At 43.2% G+C, this 24,308-nt stretch overlaps 1 protein-coding gene across 2 annotated transcripts; it reads left to right on the top strand.

Moving 5' to 3' along the window:
- Window positions 1–6,828: 6,828 nt before the first annotated feature.
- LOC139381700 (small ribosomal subunit protein eS24) lies at window positions 6,829–13,076 on the top strand. Of its 2 annotated transcripts, none has more exons than XM_071125413.1 (5): window positions 6,829–6,888; window positions 8,749–8,814; window positions 9,042–9,251; window positions 9,508–9,621; window positions 12,993–13,076. In XM_071125413.1, the coding sequence occupies exons 1-5, from the start codon at window positions 6,886–6,888 to the stop codon at window positions 12,993–12,995; spliced, it is 396 nt and encodes a 131-aa protein (XP_070981514.1). In that variant the 5' UTR covers window positions 6,829–6,885; the 3' UTR covers window positions 12,996–13,076. The 2 variants fall into 2 exon arrangements, with proteins under 2 accessions (XP_070981514.1, XP_070981513.1); XM_071125412.1 differs by lacking the exon at window positions 12,993–13,076 and adding an exon at window positions 10,749–10,771.
- The last annotated feature ends 11,232 nt before the right edge of the window (window positions 13,077–24,308 follow it).

Raw genomic sequence — 24,308 nt, 5'->3', positions numbered from 1 at the left:
TCAAATGGCTACCCGGACTACTTGCATTGTGTGCCCCCACCAACCCCCCCACCCCTCTTTTTACGCTGCTGCTACTCTCTGTTTATCATATATGCACAGTCACTTTAACTATACATTCATGTACATACTACCTCAATTGGGCTGACCAACCAGTGCTCCCGCACACACACCACCACCCGCCAACCCCTCTTTTACGCTACTGCTACTCTCTGTTCATCATATATGCATAGTCACTTTAACCATATCTACATGTACATACTACCTCAATCAGCCTGACTAACCGGTGTCTGTATGTAGCCTCTCTACTTTTATAGCCTTCCTACTGTATATAGCCTGTCTTTTTGCTGTTGTTTTATTTCTTTACTTACCTATTGTTCACCTAATACCTTTTTTGCACTATTGGTTAGAGCCTGTAAGTAAGCATTTCACTGTAAAGTATACACCTGTTGTATTCGGTGCACGTGACAAATAAACTTTGATTTTATTTGATTTTATTACCAACAACGACGAGACAACCTACAGGGAGGAGGTGAGAGGTCTAACAGAGTGGTGCCAGGAAAATAACCTCTCCCTCAACGTCAACAAAACGAAGGAGCTTGTCACTTTAATAATGTTTGCATAACGGAAAGGAAAGGGAAAGGGGGATAACTAGTCAGTTGTCCAATTGAATGTATTCAACTGAAATGTGTCTTCCGCATTTAACCCAACCCCTCTGAATCAGAGAGGTGCGGGGGAGTGCCTTAATCGACAACCACGTCTTCGGCGCCCTAATGTTTATTGTTCTGAAATTGTTTCTGTAGTTAGAAACAGAAAATATTAGCAATCCTGCAACATTATTTTGTTGGAATTGAATATGATCTCTGAGAAATTAAGCTAATCGGTTACATGTACATAATGTATTCTTGACATAGCTCCTCCTATATAACTACTACTACTGTACATACCTTTTCCTACTTAAGTATTGTCCATACCGTCTGTACACACCACATATTTATATTCCGGACTCGGACATTGCTTGTTCTGCTATTGCTTGTTCGGGAATTTATAAATATCTTGTTTATAAATTAGTATGGTACTGTTAGACACTTACTGCACTGCTGGAGATAGAAACAAACATTTCGCTGCCCCTTTAACATTCCCTAATCTGTGTACGTGATTAGCTGATGTTTCTTGTCTTCTTTGTTGGTGTGATGGAGATAGGAGGAAGAGGAGAGCAATCAAGATGCTGATTACCATTGTGGTGCTGTTCTCTGTGTGCTGGGCACCGTTCCACACAGTCCCCATTCTCTCTGAGTACAGAAAGTCTGTCTGAGTAGCCAATAGCAATAGCTATAACAGACTTATCTCCTTTGCATCCTTCAGTTGATCTGAAAGTTGATTTAAATTATGGATTCATATGATTGGAAGTGAGACCCCGAGATGGAGGCCCAAGGGAGGCCCCAGGGAGCATGGAGAGGATACTTTGCATCCTATTGTTTGTTTATTGCAATTATGAAAAGAAACATCATGGGGGAGACTGGAAAGAAGTTAAGACAAATGCTTTATTTTATGAGTTGTACTGACCAAAACCCACCTCTCCCACTTATACCGTGTTATGTAACCAAAACCCACCTATCCCACTTATACCACGTTATCTAACCAAAACCCACCTCTCCCACTTATACCACGTTATCTAACCAAAACCCACCTCTCCCACTTATACCATGTTATGTAACCAAAACCCACCTATCCCACTTATACCACGTTATCTAACCAAAACCCACCTCTCCCACTTATACCACGTTATCTAACCAAAACCCACCTCTCCCACTTATACCGTGTTATGTAACCAAAACCCACCTTTCCCACTTATACCATGTTATGTAACCAAAACCCACCTATCTCACTTATACCACGTTATGTAACCAAAACCCACCTCTCCCACTTATAACATGTTATCTAACCAAACCCCACCTTTCCACTCAAATCAAATCTAATTTTATTTGTCAAATACATGTGGTTAGCAGATGTTAATGCGAGTGTAGCGAAATGCTTGTGCTTCTAGTTCCAACAATGCAGTAATAACCAACAAGTAATCTAACCTAACAATTTCACAACAACTACCTTATACACACAAGTGTAAAGGAATGAAGAATATGTACATAAAAATATATGAATGAGTGATGGTACAGAACGGCATAGGCAAGATGCAGTAGATGGTATCGGTGACAGTATATACATATCAGATGAGTAATGTAGGGTATGTAAACATATAAAAGTGGCATTGTTTAAAGTGGCTAGTGATACATGTATTACATCAAGATGGCAAGATGCAGTAGATGGTATAGAGTACAGTATATACATATGTGATGAGAAATGTAGGGTATGTAAAAATTATATTAAGTGGCATTGTTTAAAGTGGCTAGTGATACATTTTTCATAAATGTTTACATTATTAAAGTGGCTGGTGTTGAGTCAGTATGTTGGCAGGAGCCACTCAATGTTAGTGGTGGCTGTTTAACAGTCTGATGGCCTTGAGATAGAAGCTGTCTTTCAGTCTCTGGGTCCCTGCTTTGATGCACCTGTACTGACCTCACCTTCTGGATGATAGCGGGGTGAACAGGCAGTGGGGTGGTTGTTGTCCTTGATGATCTTTATGGCCTTCGTGACATCGGGTGGTGTAGGTGTCCTGGAGGGCAGGTAGTTTGCCCCTGGTGATGCGTTGTGCAGACCTTACTAACATTTGGAGAGCCTTACGGTTGTGGGCGGAGCAGTTGCCATACCAGGCGGTGATACAGCCCGACAGGATGCTCTCAATTGTGCATCTGTAAAAGTTTGTGAGTGCTTTTGGTGACAAGCGGAATTTCTTCAGCCTTCTGAGGTTGAAGAAGCGCTGCTGCGCCTTCTTCACAATGCTGTCTGTGTGGGTGGACCAATTCAGTTTGTCTGTGATGTGTACCCCGAGGAACTTAAAACGTACTACTCTCTCCACTACTGTCCCGTCGATGTGAATAGGGGGGTGCTCCCTCTGCTGTTTCCTGAAGTCCACGATCGTCTCCTTTGTTTTGTTGACGTTGAGTGTGAGGTTATTTTCCTGACACCACACTCCGAGGGCCCTCACCTCCTCCCTGTAGGCCGTCTCGTCGTTGTTGTTAATAAAGCCTACCACTGTAGTGTCATCTGCAAACTTGATGATTTAGTTGGAGGCGTGCATGGCCACACAGTCGTGAGTGAACAGGGAGTACAGGAAGTACAGGAGAGGGCTCAGAAAGCACCCTTGTGGGGCCCCAGTGTTGAGGATCAGCGGGGTGGAGATGTTGTTACCTACCCTCACCCCCTGGGGGGCGGCCTGTCAGGAAGTCCCGTACCCAGTTGCAAGATCTTGTTTGTGACGTGTGAGCCACAGACATGAGTGGAAGGCAGACGTAGATAGGCCAAAATACAATTTGGGGCTTCTGTTCACTAACAGTGAGGTTGCAAGTGGTTGATGACCCCTGTTTAAATAAATAAAAGGAAATGATCAGTGATGCTCACCTCACTTTAAAAGGACACCTCGCCTTGTAAGACCATATGTACATCAGTGTGTGGGTTTATTTTCTGCATTAGATATGTATCTGAAAAATGATGGGTATGCTCACTCTTCTCCTGTGTGATCACAGGCATGCAACTCTGGACTCTGGAGAGAGAATATCAATCAATCATCCATATTGTATTTATCTACCTTAGTTCTTTGTCCGCTCAGGGTCTGTCTGATTTTGAAAACTGATTGTAGTAAAGTTTCTCCTGCCTTTCAATATATGAAATGTGTGGTCCTGTGTGACTCAGTTGTTAAGAACGTGGTCCAAAGGTATCTAGTAAACAACATTGTGGACCACAGTGGAAAACTCGTCCCATTATCCTAAGCTCCCACTTCTCCCACATGCTGACATCTGAAAGGACATTGAAAACAGCATTTCCAGCAGCTAAATGCAACAACAAAACATAATTTATAAAAAGCAATCAATTAATATGTTTTTTTTAACACTGTAGTCTATTTCCATATATTGAATTAAACTCTCAACCCATGACCCTCCGTGAACCATGTTGCATGTACGTGAACAGTAAAGACCCTTCAAACTTGTAGTGGACACTGTGAAAATGTATTTATTTTCATCCATGACCCAAGTCATGCACCGGGCCAAAGATATTAGAGAAAGGAGGAGATAAGAATTCCACTGGTTAACATTGCAAGTCGAAGAACACCATCCCAACCGTGAAGCACGAGGGTGGCAGCATCATGTTGTGGGGGTGCTTTGCTGCAGGAGGGACTGGTACACTTCACAAAATAGATGGCATCATGAGGATGGAAAATTATGTGGATATATTGAAGCAACATCTCAAAACATCAGTCAGGAAGTTAAAGCTTGGACGCAAATGGGTCTTCCAAATGGACAATGACCCCAAGCATACTTCCAAAGTTGTGGCAAAATGGCTTAAGGACAACAAAGTCAAGGTATTGGAGTGGCCATCACAAAGCCCTGACATCAAACCTATAGAAAATGTGTGAGGAGAACTGAAAAGGTGTGTGCGAGCAAGGAGGCCTACAAACCTGACTCAGTTACACCAGCTCTGTCAGGAGGAATGGGCCAAAATTCACCCAACTTATTCTGGGAAGCTTGTGGAAGGCTACCCGAAATGTTTGACCCAAGTTTAACAATTTAAAGGCAATGCTACCAAATACCAATTGAGTGTATGTAAACTTCTGACCCACTGGGAATGTGATGAAAGAAATAAAAGCTGAAGTAAATCATTCTCTCTACTATTATTCGGATATTTCACATTCTTAAAATAAAGTGGTGATCCTAACTGACCCAAGACAGGGAATTTTTACTCTGATTAAATGTCAGGAATTGTGAAAAACTGAGTTTAAATGTATTTGGCTAAGGTGTATGTAAATTTCCAACTTCAACTGTATATCCTGATGCCTTACCCTTATACATCTACCTCTATCTCTCCAGTATCCCTGCATATTGTAAATATGGTATTGAAACTGACCCTGTATATAGCTTATTTATTATTTATTCTGTGTTTTGTGTCATTTTTAGTGCCACATTGATTACTGCATTGTTGGGTTTGAAGCTTGCAAGAAAGGTATTGCAATGTACTTCTGCACATGACATTAAAAACTTGAAACTGACTCCCATTCATTCCTTGAAGGAGAGCTCTCCTTATCCCAGAAACTCATAGAATGCATAGCATGGCCCATTGATGATGCATGGGCAACGTACACAGTGGGTGTTAATATGATTCAAATGGAGCTTTACATCTCCTTAAAAGTATCACTCAAGTGGCGCAGCGGATTAAGGCACTGCATCACAGTGCTAGAGGCATCACTACAGACCAGTGTGTACGACCCAGTACATCACTGGGGCCAAGCTTCCTGCCATCCAGGACCTCTATACCAGGCGGTGTCAGATGAAGGCCCTAAAATTGTCAAAGACTCCAGCCACCCTAGTCATAGACTGTTCTCTCTGCTAACGCATGGCAAGTGGTACCGGAGCGCCAAGTCCAGGTCCAAGAGGCTTCTAAACAGTTTCTACCCCCAAGCCATAAGACTCCTGAACATCTAACCAAATGGCTACCCAGACTATATGCATTGCCCCCCCTCCCTCCTCCTTTACGCTCCTGCTAGTCTCTGTTGTTATCATCTATGCATAGTCACTTTAATAACACTACCTACATGTACATATTACCTCAACTACCTCGACTAACCAGTGCCCCCCGCACATTGACTCTGTACCAGTACCCCCCTGTATATAGTCTCACTATTGTTATTTTACTGCTGCTCTTTAATTACTTGTTACTTTTTAATTCTTATTCTTATTCGTGTTATTATTTTTAACTGCATTGTTGGTTAGGGGCTCATAAGTAAGCATTTCACTGTAATACACATGTTGTATTCGATGCATGTGACTAATACGATTTGATTTGATCCCGAGCTGTATCACAACCGCTCGTGATCGGGAGTCCCATAGGGTGGCGCACAATTGGCCCAGCGTCGTACGTGTTAGGGGAGGGATTGGCCGGGATAGGCCGTCACTGTAAATAGAAATGTGTTCTTAACTGACTTGCCTAGTAAAGGTTAAATAAATATTTGGCGCTACTTTACTGACATCTAGCGGTACCGGTCGGAATTACACATTATGGAACAGCGGGGACTGTGAAGAGACACACACAAATGTACCGACGCACACAGGCGCTAGCATACACACTCCACACATTTTGTATTGTAGATATGTAGTGGTGTAATAATGTTATATGATGTACTGTTTTATATGTAATGTAAGTGCCTTAATGTGTTTGGACCCCGAGGAAGCATAGCTGCTGCTTTGGCAACAGCTTTTGGGATCCCTAATAAATACAAATTCAAAAATTGCGCTCTATGTTTTGTCTACTACCGTCCATTTCCATGAACCATGTGAATAAAAATACTTACGTCGTTCAATAATAAACAAAATTATACATACATATATACTATATAATACTGTGGTGCGCTACTTTTGGAAAAAAGGCATAAGGGCATGATTGTGATGCTGCTAGATGAATAAAATGTCATCAATTAATATATTTGTAATGAACAAACATGTTATTCATACTGTATTGCATACATTCATGTGTTTTGCCAAAATTACATGGGCATTTATTTGATTGTGTGACGTTTGCTCTAAAGTCATATACACTTGAACAAAATAATACATAAAAAATACAATAACGACACGTTCTATTTCCCTATGTGGTCTCGCAAATAATTTGAATTTACTTTTAATTCAGGCAAGTATTCAGGTCGCACGGCTTCCATTCAGGCGTTTGGTTGGCCGGCATCGGGTCCTTCCTCCTTTTCCTCGTCCCTGAGAGGCTGATGTCAAGATGGTGAGTCTTGTGGCATGAAATCTAGAATTAAATTCTTTGTTTATCTTCACCATCCTCTCATCGTTGTTAAAATCACGAAGTCCAAATACATTTATAAGCCATCCCTATAGGAATATTAGAACATTTAAATGGTAAAAGTAGTTTTTAGTATTTTATGAACTGATGGATTTCGGTGGCCCAGACGAGCGCTCGGCTGTTGGACCTGTACAGTTGTACAAACCATTCAGTAATAATTTTGTAACACATGGCTTCTTATTTTCCACTACTATGTGTTGGCGGCTACATTGTGGTTTTGTCTAGTCTTGTATAATACTATTATTTGACCAGCACAGGCAATATGGCTAGCTACATGCTAAGGTATGTGCTAGCAAGGTGTCCTCGACTGCTGTGGCTAGTGAGCCTCCCTGGCACAGTATGTCACTTGTAATGTCGTATTAGGATTCTGGAAACTACCTAGCTAGTTCCGACACGATAACTAACTCTAAGTTACCACAAATGCATAATTTTTGTCGTGTACCTTGTAGTCAATCCGTCCAGAAGTGCTCCGGTGTTTGAAGTGGTTCGTTTACATGATTTGAGTAGATGGAAGCGAACTTAGCTAGTTAACTTGCTTGATAGCCAGGATGTTAGTTATTGATGCAGTAACCTTTCGGTATGATTTTGGTTTAGGACTTTCTCCTCGAAAGTATATATTGGACTTGTCACTCGTGTATCTAGCTAGCTACTAAATGTTACTTGTGTAGGTAGCTAAATCCAAGTAATGTAGTTCGCTAGCTACCTCTTGTTGCATGGCATGATACTTTTGATGACATGGCGGTGGTAGGCCTGATCAATGATGAGACAGCCTGTAGGGATAGTCAATATCAGCTCCCTCAACCTAGACACGAGCTGATCGTAGACTACAGGAAATGGAGGGCCATGCACACCCCCATTCATATCGACTGGGCTGTAGTGTAACGAGTCGAGAGCTTGTCAAATCACGGACCACATACCAAGACAGTTGAAAATAGGGCATGACAAAGCCTCTTTCCCGCTCAGGAGGCTGAAAGGAATTGACATGGGCCCTCAGATCCTCAAAGTTATACAGATGCACTATTGAGAGCATCTTGACTGGCTGCATCAGTGCTTGGTATGGCAACTGCTTGGCATCCTACTACAAGGCGCTACAGAGTGTAGTGCGTACAGCCCAGTACATCACTGCCGCCAAACTCATCCAGGACCTCTATACCAGGCTGTGTCAGAGCAAGGCCCTAAAAATGGTCACTCCAGCCACTCAAGTAAAGACTTATCTGTTATCGCATGGCAAGCAGTGCCGATGCACCAAGTCTGGAACTAACAGGACCCTGAACAGCTTCTAACCTTAAACCATGAGACTGCTAAATAGTTTGTCCGGGTAACTGTTAGGTAAACTATTTAACTATCTGCATTGACCCTTTCTGCACTAACCCTTTTGACTCGTCACATGCGCTATTTATCCTGTTGCCTAGTCACTTAATTCCTAGTTATATGTACATATCTACCTCAACTGCATCGTACCCTTGCACATCAACTCGGTGCTGTTATCGTGTGTATATGGCCACGTTATTGTTACTAATTGTTTTACCTTTTTATTACGTTTAAAAAAAAATCCCCTTCTTTCTCTGCATTGTTGTGAAGGGCCCGTAATTAAGCATTTCACTGTTAGAGTAACAGTTGATTTGTGATCGGATGTGTAATTGTAATGCAATAAGTAACTTTTCTTTTGGGCCTGCTAACTAACTTGCTACCTGACAAAGCCAACTTCTTGTTTAAATACTTGTGTTGATGTATACTACTTGTCTTGTGTAGGGTTCCTAAACTCTGTTCCCCGTCTACTTTCAGAACGACACAGTGACAGTCAGAACCCGGAAGTTCATGACAAACCGGCTGCTTCAGAGGAAGCAAATGGTAAGCTTAAATGTTTTTCCTACCACTGTATACCACCAAAACAAAACATCTCTTCATACTGAGTGTTCAGCTGACCTCTATCAGTAGATCAAAAGACCGTCAGGATCTGCCCTGATGGTCTATTGATTAAATGATCTGTTAAAAGTTAGGAAGCATCAAGATCACGAGTGTGCTAGTTTTCTAGTGCTGCATGGTCTTAAACTTTTGTCCATTGTCTCCGCTTCCAGGTTGTCGATGTCCTCCATCCGGGCAAAGCCACAGTCCCCAAGACTGAGATCCGGGAGAAGCTGGCCAAAATGTACAAGACCACCCCTGACGTGGTGTTCGTCTTCGGCTTCAGGACCCAGTTTGGTGGCGGCAAGACGACGGGCTTCGCCATGGTCTACGACTCTCTCGACTACGCTAAGAAAAACGAGCCCAAGCACAGACTGGCCAGGGTAAGTAGATGCTGGAAAAATGGAAACAAGTGAGGCTTTGCTTGTGGAATGCACCAATTGAATGGATATAGCTGTTTTAGGCAATATTCTCTATTTGTATGACACCACGTCTGTACGTAGTTTCTATGAGTACCATCATTATCAAATATTGTCTGCCAGTGATACCCACATTGATACTGACTAATGGAAAGATAACCCACACACAATGGAAGCAGTGCAGTTTGGTTAAAATGTTTGGTTTTCTCGGTTCTCACAGCACGGTCTCTATGAGAAGAAGAAGTCCTCCAGAAAACAGCGCAAGGAACGCAAGAACAGAATGAAGAAAGTACGAGGCACCAAGAAAGCCAGTGTCGGCGCTGCTGGCAAAAAGGTAATGTGGCCATTCTCCCTATGGTACATTCCTCTTGTTCAAGGGTGGGTGCATTTCAATAGTCACATTTTTACAGTAGCTCCATTTATTCTCCTTCATCTGCACTGTAAATCAGCAGAGTTGGTGAATGCAAAATACTGGATGGCTGCTTTCACCCAAGCGAAATTCACATCATTGCAGATGGAGGGAATAGGGAACTTCTTGAGACTATTGGAACGCACCCCAAGTTGAACTTATTTTGTATTAGTTCATCATTAATTACATGCATATCTTTCCTTCTTCCCAAGTCTGTTAGTGCTGTCTTTATTTATACATTCTTACTGTTTTAATATACATTGTCATCTTCTCTTATCTACTGTTCTTCGGGATTGTAGAAGGTAAATGTTGTTTTCATCAGTAGACTAACTGCTGTGTGCAGATACTACTACTTAGGAGTGATGTTCCTAGCTAACTCCTGTTAGACTTCATCCCAATCTTCCCATTATATAACCAAAAAAGCTACTGTGCCTTTTTACATGTGGATTTATCTAACATCCACATTGGGTTTCAGTTCAGGTACCAGTTGATACTTAGCTGCTCATTCTAACTCATGACACTAATGTTGGCGAGTGTGAACTGAGCACTAATAGTGGTTTAGATTCCAGGTTGAACTGTATAGTGTGGTCCCGTATAGGGTCCCTACTCAACAGTAGGTTGCCTAGTGGATCTCTGAAAGACTAGGAACTAGAGCAGTTTCTCAATAATTCCTTAAAGGACCCCAATGCAGTACACATTTTTGTTTTAGCCCAGCACTAACACACATAATTCAACTAATCAAGTCTCAGTGCTGGGCTAAAACACACATGTGCATCCCCAGGAATCCTGCAGGAATGTATTGAGGGACGTATCTAGAAGCTGTATTTGTGTGCATTTATTGACATGTCCGCATCTGGTGCTCAGCATTCAGTTTTGACTTTGTATTATTTTCCTGGGTGGAAATGGGCCCCAACTGAATTAAATGAATCTATGGCTCAAATCTTATGCCATTCAGAGATCTAGTATAGGAGTGTGAATTATTTTAAGAGTTTAACATTACTTTCTTCATCCTTTTGTCTTTTATTTTGCCCCCCATGGATTTTTTTTTACAGAAATGAGGTGTCTGTTACAGGTATAAAGAAAACAGGGCATGGTGTGCTATATTGTGTTGAATTGCACATTGAATCTTCTCTTGGTACCTCACCTGTAGAGATCTCACCTGTAGTCTTCCAACAACCTTATCTACAAGCACGCATCCTTACTACTTCATCCCATCTTCCATCCCCCTTGTCTCCCAAACTTCTAAACCTACCCTGGCTGGTGGTACTTATTCTCTGACAAATATTATAATATCAACAAAAAACTATTTAATTGCTTCTAAACGATTACCATTCTTATTCTCCTATTAAACTATTTTATTATGACTATGTATTGATCAAACGCTCAGTACAGTTATGCTAACATGTGTTATGAGTGGTGACCTTTGGTGGTTGTTTATTAAAGCATGTCTAGGATAATAATTTATAGCCCAATGTCTCGATGCGAGACAACTGAACCACATGCCTACTCATACGACTTTTCCTAGTTTAATTTAATACAATATACAGTTGAAGTCAGAAGTTTATATACACTTAGGTTGGCGTCATTAACTTGTTTTTCAACCACTCCACACATTTCTTGTTAACAACCTATAGTTTTGGCAAGTCGGTTAGGACATCTACTTTGTGCATGACACAAGTTATTTTTCCAACAATTGTTTACAGACAGATTATTTCACTTATAATTCACTGTATCACAATTCCAGTGGGTCAGAAGTTTACAAACACTAAGTTGACTGTGTCTTTAAACAGCTTGGGAAATTCCAGAAAATTATGTCATGGCTTTACAAGCTTCTGATAGTCTAATTGACATCATTTGAGTCAATTGGAGGTGTACCTGTGGATGTATTTCAAGGCCTACCTTCAAACTCAGTGCCTCTTTGCTTGACCATGTGAAAATCAAAAGAAATCAGCCAAGACCTCAGAAAAAAATATTGTAGACCTCCACAAGTCTAGTTCATCCTTGGGAGCAATTTCCAAACGCCTGAAGGTACCACGCGCACTATTGTTTGTACAGATGAACAAGTATAAACACCGTGGGACCACGCAGCTGTCATACCGCTGACGAAAAAAATGCGTTCTGTCTCTTGTGAAGATGCTGGAGGAAACAGGTACAAAGTATCTATATCCACAGTAAAACAAGCCCTATATCGACATAACCTGAAATGCCGCTCAGCACGGAAGAAGCCACTGCATTAAAACCGGCATAAAAAAGCCAGACTACGGTTTGCGACTGCACATGGGGACAAACATCGTACTTTTTTGAGAAATGTCCTCTGGTCAGATGAAACAAAAATAGAACTGTTTGGCCATAATGACCATCGCTATGTTTGGAGGAAAAGGGGGGGGGGGGCTTGCAAGCCGAAGAACACCGTGAAGCATGGGGGTGGCAGCATCATTTTGTGGGGGTGCTTTGCGGCAGGAGGGACTGGTGCACTTCACAAAATCGATGGCATTATGAGGCAGGAAAATGATGTGGATATATTGAAGCAACATCTCAAGACATCAGACAGGAAGTTAAAGCTTGGTTGCAAATGGGTCTTCCAAATGGGCAATAACCCCAAGCATACTTCCAAAGTTGTGGCAAAATGGCGTAAGGACAACAAAGTCAAGGTATTGGAGTGGCCATCACAAAGCCCTGACATCAATCCTATAGAAAATTTGTGGGCTAAACTGAAGAAGTGCGTGCGAGCAAGGAGGCCTACAGTCCTGCCTCGGTTACACCAGCTCTGTCAGGAGGAATGGGCCAAAATTCACCCAACTTATTGTGGGAAGCTTGTGGAAGGCTACCCGACACATTTGACCCAAGTTAAACAATTTAAAGGCAATGCTACTGAATACTAATTGAGTGTATGTAAACTTCTGACCCACTGGGAATGGGATGAAAGAAATAAGTGAAAATAAATTACTCTACTAGTGGTGATCCTAACTGACCCAAGAAAGGGAATTTTTACTCTGATTAAATGTCAGGAATTGTGAAAATCTTTGAGTTTGACTTCAACTGTCATTTGATATATACTATATACTAAATAAATTCCTCACTGAGCTGGAAAATGTCAGTTAACTGCATTTACTATTTAAAAAAACAACATGTAGGTTGAGCTCCATCTCTACTATTACCCTTTGGACCATCAGCCCAATTACTCCCCTTCCTCTAGTTGAGGTGCCCCCCCCCCCCGAGTAGAGTTGTTGTAAGTGGAGATGGTGTATTTCTGTTTGCAGGTGAACTAACTTCTCTTCCTCTGTGTTTTCCTACAGTGAGCCTGGAGAATCAGGGATGTTCCTCGTGCTCAAGATGTTCTTGTATATTGTCATCGAATAAAAAAAACTTTGGAAAAAAAAGTCACTGTCATGTTTGTCATTTCCTCTACATGTCCTGGATTGAAAAACATGTATATTTGACGTTTATCTGTACACTTACATTTGCAGTGTGCTTGAATGTTGTTTTGGGGATATTGGTAGTCTGGCGTATACCTCATACCAAAGTCTTAAGTCCTCCTGACTTCAGTCTGGAAAGGCTGTTTTGATACAGTTGGCACGATGCGTGGCTGTGCTTTTAATGGTTGCTTCTGTCTTCTCGCGCAAACAGCCACGCACCGCCCCTTGCATTACACAACTTGGTTTATCAAATCCCACAAGAAAAACATTTGAGAACCAATCAATACATCCCCTTAATTTTAGCGAATCTTGCATCAAAGGCCTCCTGACCAGACGTCTATTGTTGACTGGCTATATTCTCCTTTCAATAATGTTGGGTGGTGTTCCCATTAAAACAGTGTGAATACCAATGTTACCAAATACATTAAATGGTGAATTACTGAGGTGAGTTGTGTTTTGCCTGTGATGATAGTCTCATACGCCGGTCCTGTGTTTTTCTATTTGTAGACATTAATTAAGAGCGTATGACCTGAATATTTCTAATGCATTTTCTCACAATGATAAGACTTCAATGAAGTGCCCTGTCTAATGGGTTCCATTGTGTCCAGACTAAAGAACCTTAGTGTGAGCTCAGAGCCAAACCAATGGTGCTACGATGCAGACTACTGCTCCGGCTATGCACTCTTTTTGTTGGCATCATACCTGGCACCTTACTACTGCTGTCTCTAAGGTTACTATGTCCCCCTTGGTTTTCTGTACACAAACTCACCTGGTCCTTCTATCACTACCTCCGCCTCATAACTTACGCTGATGGCACTCAACTCTCGCAGATAGGATTTCTGTGTGGCTGGCCTGGCAGACATCTCCGCTTTGATGTTGGCCCACCACCTCGAGCTAAACCATATTGCACTGCTATTCGTTCCTGGGGGAAGCTTGCCAGCTCCTAGACCTCCGTCACTGTTGACAAACTCCATTGTTATGAAAAACCTCTGTTTGACCTTGGGCGACACCCTACTGTGTTCAGAGCCAAACCGATGCTAGCTTTTCGTATAACTGGGTAGTTATGAAAACAGGAGCGCCCAGACCTTCGCCACCTAACGTTGGCAAACACGATATACATCAACCAGTACATAAAGTAAGTTGGTGACTCGCTGATAATCAGATTATGAAAACAGGATACCATTTTCTAACCAGCACCCAACCACTTACATTTTCGTAATTTCAACAAAAAGGTGAAGAATATGATTTGCAGTTAATTAAACATGAGAGGGCACCCTGGACGTCTTCTGGCACCACACACATTGAGTGTAGCTAGACCACATTATGAGACTGAATGACCCGATAGACTTCTCTTTGGAGGCATTGAATGCACTTTCATCATTAGCATAGCAGTAAACACTAATCAAATATGCACATAATCAGTGCAGTTAGTGACACATATCCCCTCAGGACCTCCGAGGTTTGCATTGCATTACATTTGGGATACAGCCAATGTTTATTGTCTAAGCAGATGCCCCTACTACCGATTGCAGCGCATAATAATTATCGTTATAACATCCACCTTACAAAGACTAGTGTGGGCCCAGTTACAAAGGCACTTGCAAAGCGGATTTTAATGTATTTGAACGAGCCAAAAGATCCAGCGCAAACGGAGTTGATCATAGACCGAGTAGAACTCCTGTGTTTAGTGATTTGTAATAGAGGTGTGCAATCCATTCCTGTGGGATGCTAACAGGATATCCGTTTTTTGCTTACCCAGCCCTCGATGAGTTGAATTATAGTGCTTGGCTAGCACATACATGTGCAAACCCTAGCCAGGCTAGGAATGGATTGAGAAACACTAACGTAGAGCGGGTAGCGTTCATAACAACACGCACAGGTTGTAGTAACAGAAGTTGCCACACGAGTGCTCTCTTTCCCTATCTGTCAAGTGTTGATACTTTTGTAAAAGACACACACGAACACTCCCTCCCAGCGGCAGGCTTGATTCAATATGCATGGCAATCCTCAGGAATAGCAGAGAAAGGACAGAATGGGGGCAGGGTTGTGGTACGAAGAAATACCTACATCCACAGTGTCACTGCAGCAATTTTCTGAAGCCTCAGTCAATAATATATTGAGCAACTGCACAGTCACCCACAGTTTGACACACTTGGGAGAGGTACCACTCTATAGTCTAAAGTTCCCTCTTGTCCTTAATCTCCTTCTCTTGTCTCCTTTCCTTCCCAGTAGGCTTACACTATATTGCTTTCACCATTCCTTTGTTTATGGATAAATGCAGAGGGAGAGGAGATGAGGAAAGGAAGCCATATGGAGTAGAGAGAAAGCCATAAGGAGAAGAGATGAGGGGAAGAAGCCATGCTAGCCGTGCTAGACTTGATGCACCCTGGGTCTGTGGCGGCTGCACAACAGACAGACATAAGAGCAGAAGCGAGGTGAGACGTGTAAATGCTGATTGGTAACGCTCTAATGTCTGACTGCAGTCATTTGACTTGACTTGATTTGATTTGTCTGTCCCTCTTAGTTTTCATTCATTTTATTGTGTAAATTGGAAAATATGCCACTTGTCTGGTCTGAGCGATGCGTTGCTTTGGATTATCATCCTTGTCAATGACTTGGAGCTCTGGCCAAAAGTAATGCACTATATAGGGAAAAGGGTACAATTTGGGACGTAGCCAGTCTTTGGAACAGAACACATCTCCTTTGTTTTAGTGTGACCTTTCTGTGGTAAGTTGTATTGAAATACCCTTAGAGAGAGAGAAGGAGAATCTAAATAAAGTGATTATAGTACCGGGGGATCAATGTCTCTCTCGCTCTCAATTCAATTCAATATCAATTTAAGGGCTTTATTGGCATGGGAAACACATGTTTACATTGCCAAAGCAAGTGAAATGGGGTAGCAGGTAGCCTAGTGGTTAGAGTGTTGGGCCAGTAACCGAAAGGTTGCTAGATGGAATCCCCGAGCTGACAGGGTGAAAATCTGTCATTCTGCCCCTGAACAAGGCAGTTAACTAACTGTTCCTAGGCCGTCATTGTAAATAAGAATTTGTTCTTAACTGACTTGCCTAGTTAAATGAAGGTTACAAATAGATAATAAACCAAAGTGAAATAAACAATAACATTTTTTACAGTAAACTTTTACAGTAAACATTACACTCAAAAACGTTCCAAAATAATAAAGACATTTCAAATGTCATATTATGTGCAAATAGTTAAAGTACAAATGGGGAAATAAATAAACATAAATATGGGTTCTATGTGTTTGTTCTTCACTTTTCTTGTGGAAACAGGTCACAAATCTTGCTGCTGTGATGGCAGCAGCATATGGGAGTTTATCAAAATTGGGTTTGTTTTCAAATTCTTTGTGGATCTGTGTAATCTGAGGGAAATATGTGTCTCTAATATGGCAGGAGGTTAGGAAGTTTAGCTCAGTTTCCACCTCATTTTTGTGGGCAGTGTGCACATAGCCTGTCTTCCCTTGAGAGCCAGGTCTGCCTACGGAGGCGTTTCTCAATAGCAAGGCTATGCTCATGTAACGGATGTGAAACGGCTAGCTAGTTAGCGGTGGTGCGCGCTAAATAGCATTTCAAATGGTGACGTCACTTGCTCTGAGACCTTGAAGTAGTGGTTCCCCTTGCTCTGCAAGGGCCGCGGCTTTTGTGGAGCGATGGGTAACGATGCTTCGTGGGTGTCAGTTGTTGATGTGTGCAGATGGTCCCTGGTTCGCGCCCGGGAATGGGCGAGGGGACGGTCTAAAGTTATACTGTTACACTCTGAGTAACTCTGAGTCTGTACATAGTCAAAGCTTTCCTTAAATTTGGATCAGTCACAGTGGTCAGGTATTCTGCCACTGTGTACTCTCTGATTAGGGCCAAATAGCATTCTAGTTTGCTCAGTTTTTTTGTTAATTCTTTCCAATGTGTCAAGTAATTATCTTTTTGTTTTCTCATGATTTGTTTGGGTCTAATTGTGTTGCTGTCCTGGGGCTCTGTGGGGTCTGCTTGTGTTGTGAACAGAGCCCCAGGACCAGCTTGCTTAGGGGATTCTTCTCTAGGTTCCTTTCTCTGTATGTGATGGCTTTGTTATGGAAGGTTTGGGAATCGCTTCCTTTTAGGTGGTTGTAGAATTTAACAGCTCTTTTCTGGATTTTGGTAATTAGCAGGTATCGGCCTAATTCTGCTCTGCATGCATTAGTTGGTGTTCCGTTTTGATGGCATAGGCCCTTCCTGCTTTGTCTCTCAGATCGTTCACAGCTTTGTGGAAGTTACATGTGGCGCTGATGTTTAAGCCAAGGTCTCTCTCTCTCTCATTGTTATTTAGTGAAATATGAAATGTATTTTCCCATCTAAAGAGAGTTACTACAATTGACTTAATTAAAAGTTTTACATTGTGCCTCAACTAAATGTTGACCTAATGGAATCTATTCAAGTTATCTAAAGGTTGCAAGCGGATAGTATATTTCCAACAGCATGATCAACCTGCATCGTCCTACACCTATCCTTGGGTGTCAGGCTTTAAAATAATACCATTGCACCTAGGGACTGCACTTAACCACAAGGTTGTATTTTTGGTCTCAAACCCAGGGATTTGACACACTTTCACGCCTTAACAAACTCTGAATGTAGGCCATCCAGACAACTCTCCAAGTAAAGTGTCCTCCCCTACTGTCTGGTCCTCTGAGATGTGTGGAGAAAAGAAATGTGTGTGTGTGTGTGTGTGTGTGTGTGTGTGTGTGTGTGTGTGTGTGTGTGTGTGTGTGTCTGTGTTTGGAGAGAAGAAACAGTGTCTTGGAGGCACAGTCATTGACACATTTTCTGAGCACTGAATTTCCTTCCCAGAATTCCCAGTAGGTCACCATGGCTTCCCCTATGTGGGCTAATCTTCAATAAATGCTGTCCAACCAAGATTAAACAAAGTCTGTAAATCATGGCCTGTGTTCATACAGCGTCTCAGAGAAAGAGTTCCGATCTAGGACCAGTTTTGCCTTTAGATCATAAGTGATAAGTGATTATATGGACATGGGGACCTGATCCTAGATCACCCCTCAAGATGCTTTATGAATATGAAACCTGGATCTCAATTCAAACTCATAGAAAACACAAGAGACCATGCAACCGTTTAAAATATCTTTACATCCACTTTACACAATAAATTACTTCCTCAGACTAATTCCATTAACAACATGCTCCTATATAGCCACAATGTTACATCAAACACTGTAATACCTTTGTATGTACATGCTTTTCCACAAGGCAGTACAACACAGACTTTAGTCTTACTGGGTGACCTACAAACAGGTTGGCAGCTTCATTTATCTCAGCTGTGTACTGCTAAAGTGTTGGGTTATGCCCACTGTTTAAATCACAGCGTCGGGTTGACACTGAGTGGGTGGGTGAAGACTGTGAGCTGCTGTACGATGGAGAGAGAGAAAGCAAAGAAAGACAAAGAGAGAGAGAGAGAGAGAGAGAGAAGAGGGAGAGAAAGGGGTGAAGAGAGACAGGAGAGACTGAGTGAAAGAACAAATAGAGAGAGGGAGAGAGAGAAGGAGAGTACATGGCCACATGTAGACTCATTAGTTATGCACAGTGTCTCTGCTGTGTTCTGCCTGTGTGGCAGTGGGAAGTTCGACATAAGTGGAGCTTTCAGCTAAAAGATTTAATTTTATTCGTCACATGCTTCGTAAACAACAGGTGTAGACGAACAGTGAAATGCAGCCGCACACAAGCCTAGGATCACTATGCGCAATGCCAAGTGTCGGCTGGAGTGGTGTAAAGCTCGCCGCCAAGGGCTCTGGAGCAGTGGAAACTCGTTCTCTGAATCACTCTTCACCATCTGGCAGTCCGACGGACAAATCTGGTTTTGGCGGATGCCAGGAGAATGCTACCTGCCCGAATGAATAGTGGGAACTGTAAAGTTTGGTGGTGGAAGAATAATGGTCTGGGGCTGTTTTTCATTGTTCAGGCAAGGCCCCTTAGTTCCAGTGAAGGGAAATCTTAACGCCACAGCATACAATGACATTCTAGACGACTCTGTGCTTCCAACTTTGTGGCAACAGTTTGGGGAAGGCCCTCTCCTGTTTCAGCATGCACAAAGCGAGGTCCATACAGAAATGGTTTGTCGAGATCAGTGTGGAAGAACTTGAATGGCCTGTACAGAGCCCTGACCTCAACCACATTGAACACCTTTGGGATGAATTGGAATGCCGACTGCAAGCCAGGCCTAATCGGAAAAGATCAGTGCCCGACCTCACTAATGTTCTTGTGGCTGAATGGAAGCAAGTCCCCGCAGCAATGTTCCAACATCTAGTGGAAAGACTTCCCAGAAGAGTGAAGGATATTATAGCATCAAAGGGGGGACCAACTCCATATTAATGCCCATGAGTTTGGAATGAAATGTTCGATGAGCAGGTGTCCACATACATTTCAGATTGTTAAATATCTATCACTAGCCGGTTACCGTCTGGTTACTCAACCCTGCACCTTAGAGGCTGCTGCTCTATATACATAGACATGGAATCACTAGCAACTTTAATAATGGAACACTAGTCACTTTAATAACGTTTACAAACTGCTTTACTCATCTTATATAGTGTATTCTATTCTACTGTATTCTAGTCAATGTCACTCCGACACTGCTCAATCTAATATTTATATGTTTCTTAATTTCATTCTTTTTCTTTTACATTTGTGTATTGTTGTGATTTGTTAGATACTTGTAACGGTCGTTGGTGGAATATTTTTTTGTTGTTTTAGCACAAGGGAGGGTGTGTATCTTTGTTATCAACAGCTGGTGTGCAATCTCTAATATTGAGGAAGTCTTGAGGTTCTGCTCGCCTGAGTTAGAATACCTCATGATAAGCTGTGAATCATACTATTTACAAAGAGCGTTTTCATCTATATATTTTGTCGTCGTCAATTTACCACCACAAACCGGCACTAAGACCGCATTCAATGAGCTGTATAGGGCCATAAGCAAACAAAAAATGCTCATCATAGTGGCCAGTGATTTTAATGCAGGAAAACTGAAATCCGTCTTACCTCATTTCTACCGGCATGTCACGTGTGCAACTAAAGGCAAAAAAAAACTCTAGGTCACCTTTACTCCACACACAGAAACGCATACAAAGCTCTCCCTTGCCCACCATTTGGCAAATCTGACCATAACTCTATCCTCCTGATTCTTGCTTACAAGCAAAAGCTCAAACAGAAAGTTCCAGTGAAGGGGCCCCTCAGGGGTGCGTGCTTAGTCCCCTCCTGTACTCCCTGTTCACCCATGACTGCGTGGTCGCGCAGGGACTGGTAACAGATGGCGTTGGGAAATGAGGCTCATCTATGCAGCCATCCAGTCAGGCAGCAGCCCTTTCTCTGTCACTCTTTCCCAGGAGCATATCTCTGCTCCCCTCCCTCTCTCTTTCTCTCTCTCTACCCCTCTCTCTCTCTTTCTCTCCTTGCTTCTCACATTCTCTACCTCCCTGCATTTGTCTCTTTTCGTCCCTGCACGTTCTCTTCCTCACACTCTTCATCTCTACCTCCATCTCTCTCCCTCTGCCTCCCTGCACCGCTCTCTCTTTCCCCCTCCCTATCTCTATCCTTGCATCCCTCTCTCTGGTGCTGCATATTAAACAGCCCTCTGTCTCATGCTGTCTGTCCCTCCCTCCCTCTCTCCCTCTATCTAACTGCTCTTTAACTTCTCCCCTGGTAAAAAGATAGAGAGAGGGGGATGTGCAGAGGTAGAGAGGGATGCAGGAGAGAGAGAGGCATACAGGGAGGTAAAGAGGGAGGCATACAGGGAGGTAGAGAAAAAGAGTGGTGCAGGGAGGTAGAGGAAGAGGGGTGCAGGGACGTAGAGAGAAAGAGGGGTGCAGGGACGTAGAGAGAAAGAGGGGTGCAGGGACATAGAGAGAAAGAGGGGTGCAGGGATATAGAGAAAGAGGGGTGCAGGGACATAGAGAGAAAGAGGGGTGCAGGGACATAGAGAGAAAGAGGGGTGCAGGGACGTAGAGAAAGAGGGGTGCAGGGATGTAGAGAAAGAGGGGTGCAGGGACATAGAGAGAAAGAGGGGTGCAGGGACGTAGAGAGAAAGAGGGGTGCAGGGACGTAGAGAAAGAGGGGTGCAGGGACATAGAGAGAAAGAGGGGTGCATGGACGTAGAGAAAGAGGGGTGCAGGGACGTAGAGAAAGAGGGTGCATGGACGTAGAGAAAGAGGGGTGCAGGGACGTAGAGAAGGGGCTGATGCAGGAGTCTGGGCTGGGATATGGTCTCTGTCATCTGGGCCTCTTTTCTGCCTCACTGGGCCCCCAGCACCAGATGGTGGAGCTGCGCCAAAGGCCTCCAGGGGCCAAAAGAACACAAGCAATATAAAGAGAGAGAGTTTCATTAAAATGTTTTCCAGAGGTCTTCATTCTCTCACTACATGAGACATTAGACAATGTTGGAGAAAGGCATCTGTCAAATGTACTTCTTTTGGATGTGGCTTAGGTGCTGGTGTGTGTCTAAATAGAGCTGTTATCCTTCCATTGTGTGTTTATTAGACACATGATGTACTTGGATTTATCAGGCCAGGCTTGATGCCAACAAATTATTTCATGAATGATTGTACAATTAATTGTAAAGTCACTCTTGTCAGAACAGTGCACATATTTTGGGCTGTAGCTAAATGACAACAGTCATTTTTAACAGTGTAGCAGTGGTGTATTTTATAATAAGGTAACCTACCGCTGTTGAGTTCCCCTCAGTCAACGGATTATCTCTGCTCATCCTGCAGTCCCGCAGCAGCCTATCAGTCCCACCAGCTGTAGTATCAGTCCCAGAAGCAGACAGATACTCTGCATCGCAAATGTACACTATTCTCTACATAGTACATTACTTTTGACCAGAGCGCTATGATCAAAAGTTGTGCACTTTATAGGTAAAAGGGTGCCATTTGAGATGCAGCCATACTGTTCAGTACAGTACAGCTGGCAGTTGCTAGGAGCTGATATGTAAGCTGATCCCCTCTTCTGTGGCCCCAGAGCACTAGGGATGTGATTTGCTATTGAGGGCAAGCTGAGTTTGGTGTGAATCCTAATCATCCTCACCGCACCTCAGGCCAGATATCATTCACAACCTCCATCAGGGCCGGTGTGTGTGGGTCTGTATGTATGTGAGTGGTGTGTCTCTCTCTCTCTCTCTCTCTCTCTCTCTCTCTCTCTCTCTCTTTCTCTATTTCTCACTCTCTCTGTTTTATGTGTGCATGTGCCATCGGGCTGCAGTTTATCCTCTCTGAAAATGGGAGAGAGGAAAACGACCTGTAGGGACCACAAACCGATGCTGGCACTAAAACCTCACTCAACAAGCTGTGTAGGGCCATAAACAAACAAGTAAATGTTCACCCAGAGGCAGCGCTCCTAGTGGCTGGTGATTTTAATGCAGGGAAACTGAAATCTGTTTTACCTCATTTCTGCATTTACTCCACACACAGAGACGCATATAAAGCTCTCCCTCGCGCTCCGTTTTGTAAATCTGACCATAACTGTATCCTCCTGATTCCTGCTTACAAGCAAAAACTCAAACAGGAAGTACCACTGATGCGCTCAATACAGAAGTGGTCCGATGAAGCAGATGCTAAGCTACAGGACTGTTTCTAGCACAGACTTGAATATGTTCTGGGATTCATCCAATGGCATTGAGGAGTTTTAACATATCAGTCCCCCGACTTAATTAAAAAGTGCATTGATGATGTCATCCCCACAAATACCGTACGCACATATCCCAACTAGAAGCCATGGATTATAGGCAACATCCGCAGTGAGCTAAAGACTAGAGCTTTTGTTTCAAGGTGCGCCACACCAATCTGGACGCTAATAAAAAATCCTGCTACGCTCTCCGACAAACCATCAAACAGGCAAAGCGTTAATACAGGACTAAGATCGAATTGTGCTACACCGTCTCTGAAGCTTGTCGGATGTGGCACGGCTTGCAAACTATCACAGATTACAAAGGGAAACTCAGCCGCGAGCTGCCCAGTGACACAAGCCTACCAGACGAGCTAAATGCCTTCTATGCTCACTTCAATGTTAGCAACACTGAGCCATGAATGACAGGTCCAACTGTTCCAGATGACTGTGCGATCATGCTCTCCGTAGCCGATGTGAGTAAGACCTTTTAAAAAGGTTAACATTGACAAGGCCGCAGGACCAGACTGATTACCTGGACCTGTACTCAGAACATGTGCTAACCAGCTGTCAAGGGTCTTCACTGATATTTTCAACCTCTCCCAGACCCAGTCTGTAATACCTGCATGTTACAAGCAGACCACCATTGTCCCTGTGCCCAATAACGCCAAGGTAACCTGTCTAAATTACTATCGCTCCGTAGCACTCACATCTGTAGCCATGAAATGCTTTGAAATGCTGGTCATGCATCACATCAACACAATCATCGCAGACTCCCTGGACCCACTCCAATTAGCATACCGACCCAACTGATCCACAGATGACGTAATCTCTATTGCACTCCACACTGCCCTTTCCCACTTGGACAAAAGGAAAACTTACATGTGAATGCTGTTCATTGACTACAACACAGTGTTCAACACCATAGTGCCCTCCAAGCTCATCACTAAGCTAAGGACCCTGGGACAAAACACCTCCCGCTGCAACTGGATCCTGGACTTCCTGAAAGGCCGCAAGGTTAGGCAACAACACATTCGCTGTGCTGACGCTCAACACGGGGCCCCTCAGAGATGCGTGCTTAGTCCACACCAGTACTAACAGTTCACCCACCACGACTTCAACACCATCATTACGTTTGCAGATGATACGCCTGATCACAGACAGCCTATAGGGAGGAGGTCAGAGACCTGGCAGTGTGGTGCCAGGCCAATAACCTCTCAAGACAAAGAAGCTAATTGTGGACAGCATCTAACAGCATCTGGTCTCCCATCCAGGGACTGACAGGACTAACCCTGCTTCGCTTCAGAAGCAAGCCAGCAGTGGGTTGCAGGGTGGTATGCTGCTCACTAAGGACCTATCATGGTGCAGACACACCAACAGTCGTGAAGAAGGCACGACAACACCTCTTCACCCTCAGGAGGGTCAAAATGCTATACAGCTGCACCATTGAGAGCTTCTTGATTGGATGCATCACCACTTGGTTATGCACCTGCTTGGCATCCGACCATAACGTGCTACAGAGGGAAATGCATACAGCCCAGTA

The sequence above is a fragment of the Oncorhynchus clarkii genome, chromosome 23 (genome assembly GCF_045791955.1).
Source record: "Oncorhynchus clarkii lewisi isolate Uvic-CL-2024 chromosome 23, UVic_Ocla_1.0, whole genome shotgun sequence".
Classification (NCBI taxonomy): domain Eukaryota; kingdom Metazoa; phylum Chordata; class Actinopteri; order Salmoniformes; family Salmonidae; genus Oncorhynchus; species Oncorhynchus clarkii.
The sequence above is the reverse complement of the archived record's forward strand: the minus strand, read 5'-3'. Positions and strand labels throughout refer to the sequence as shown.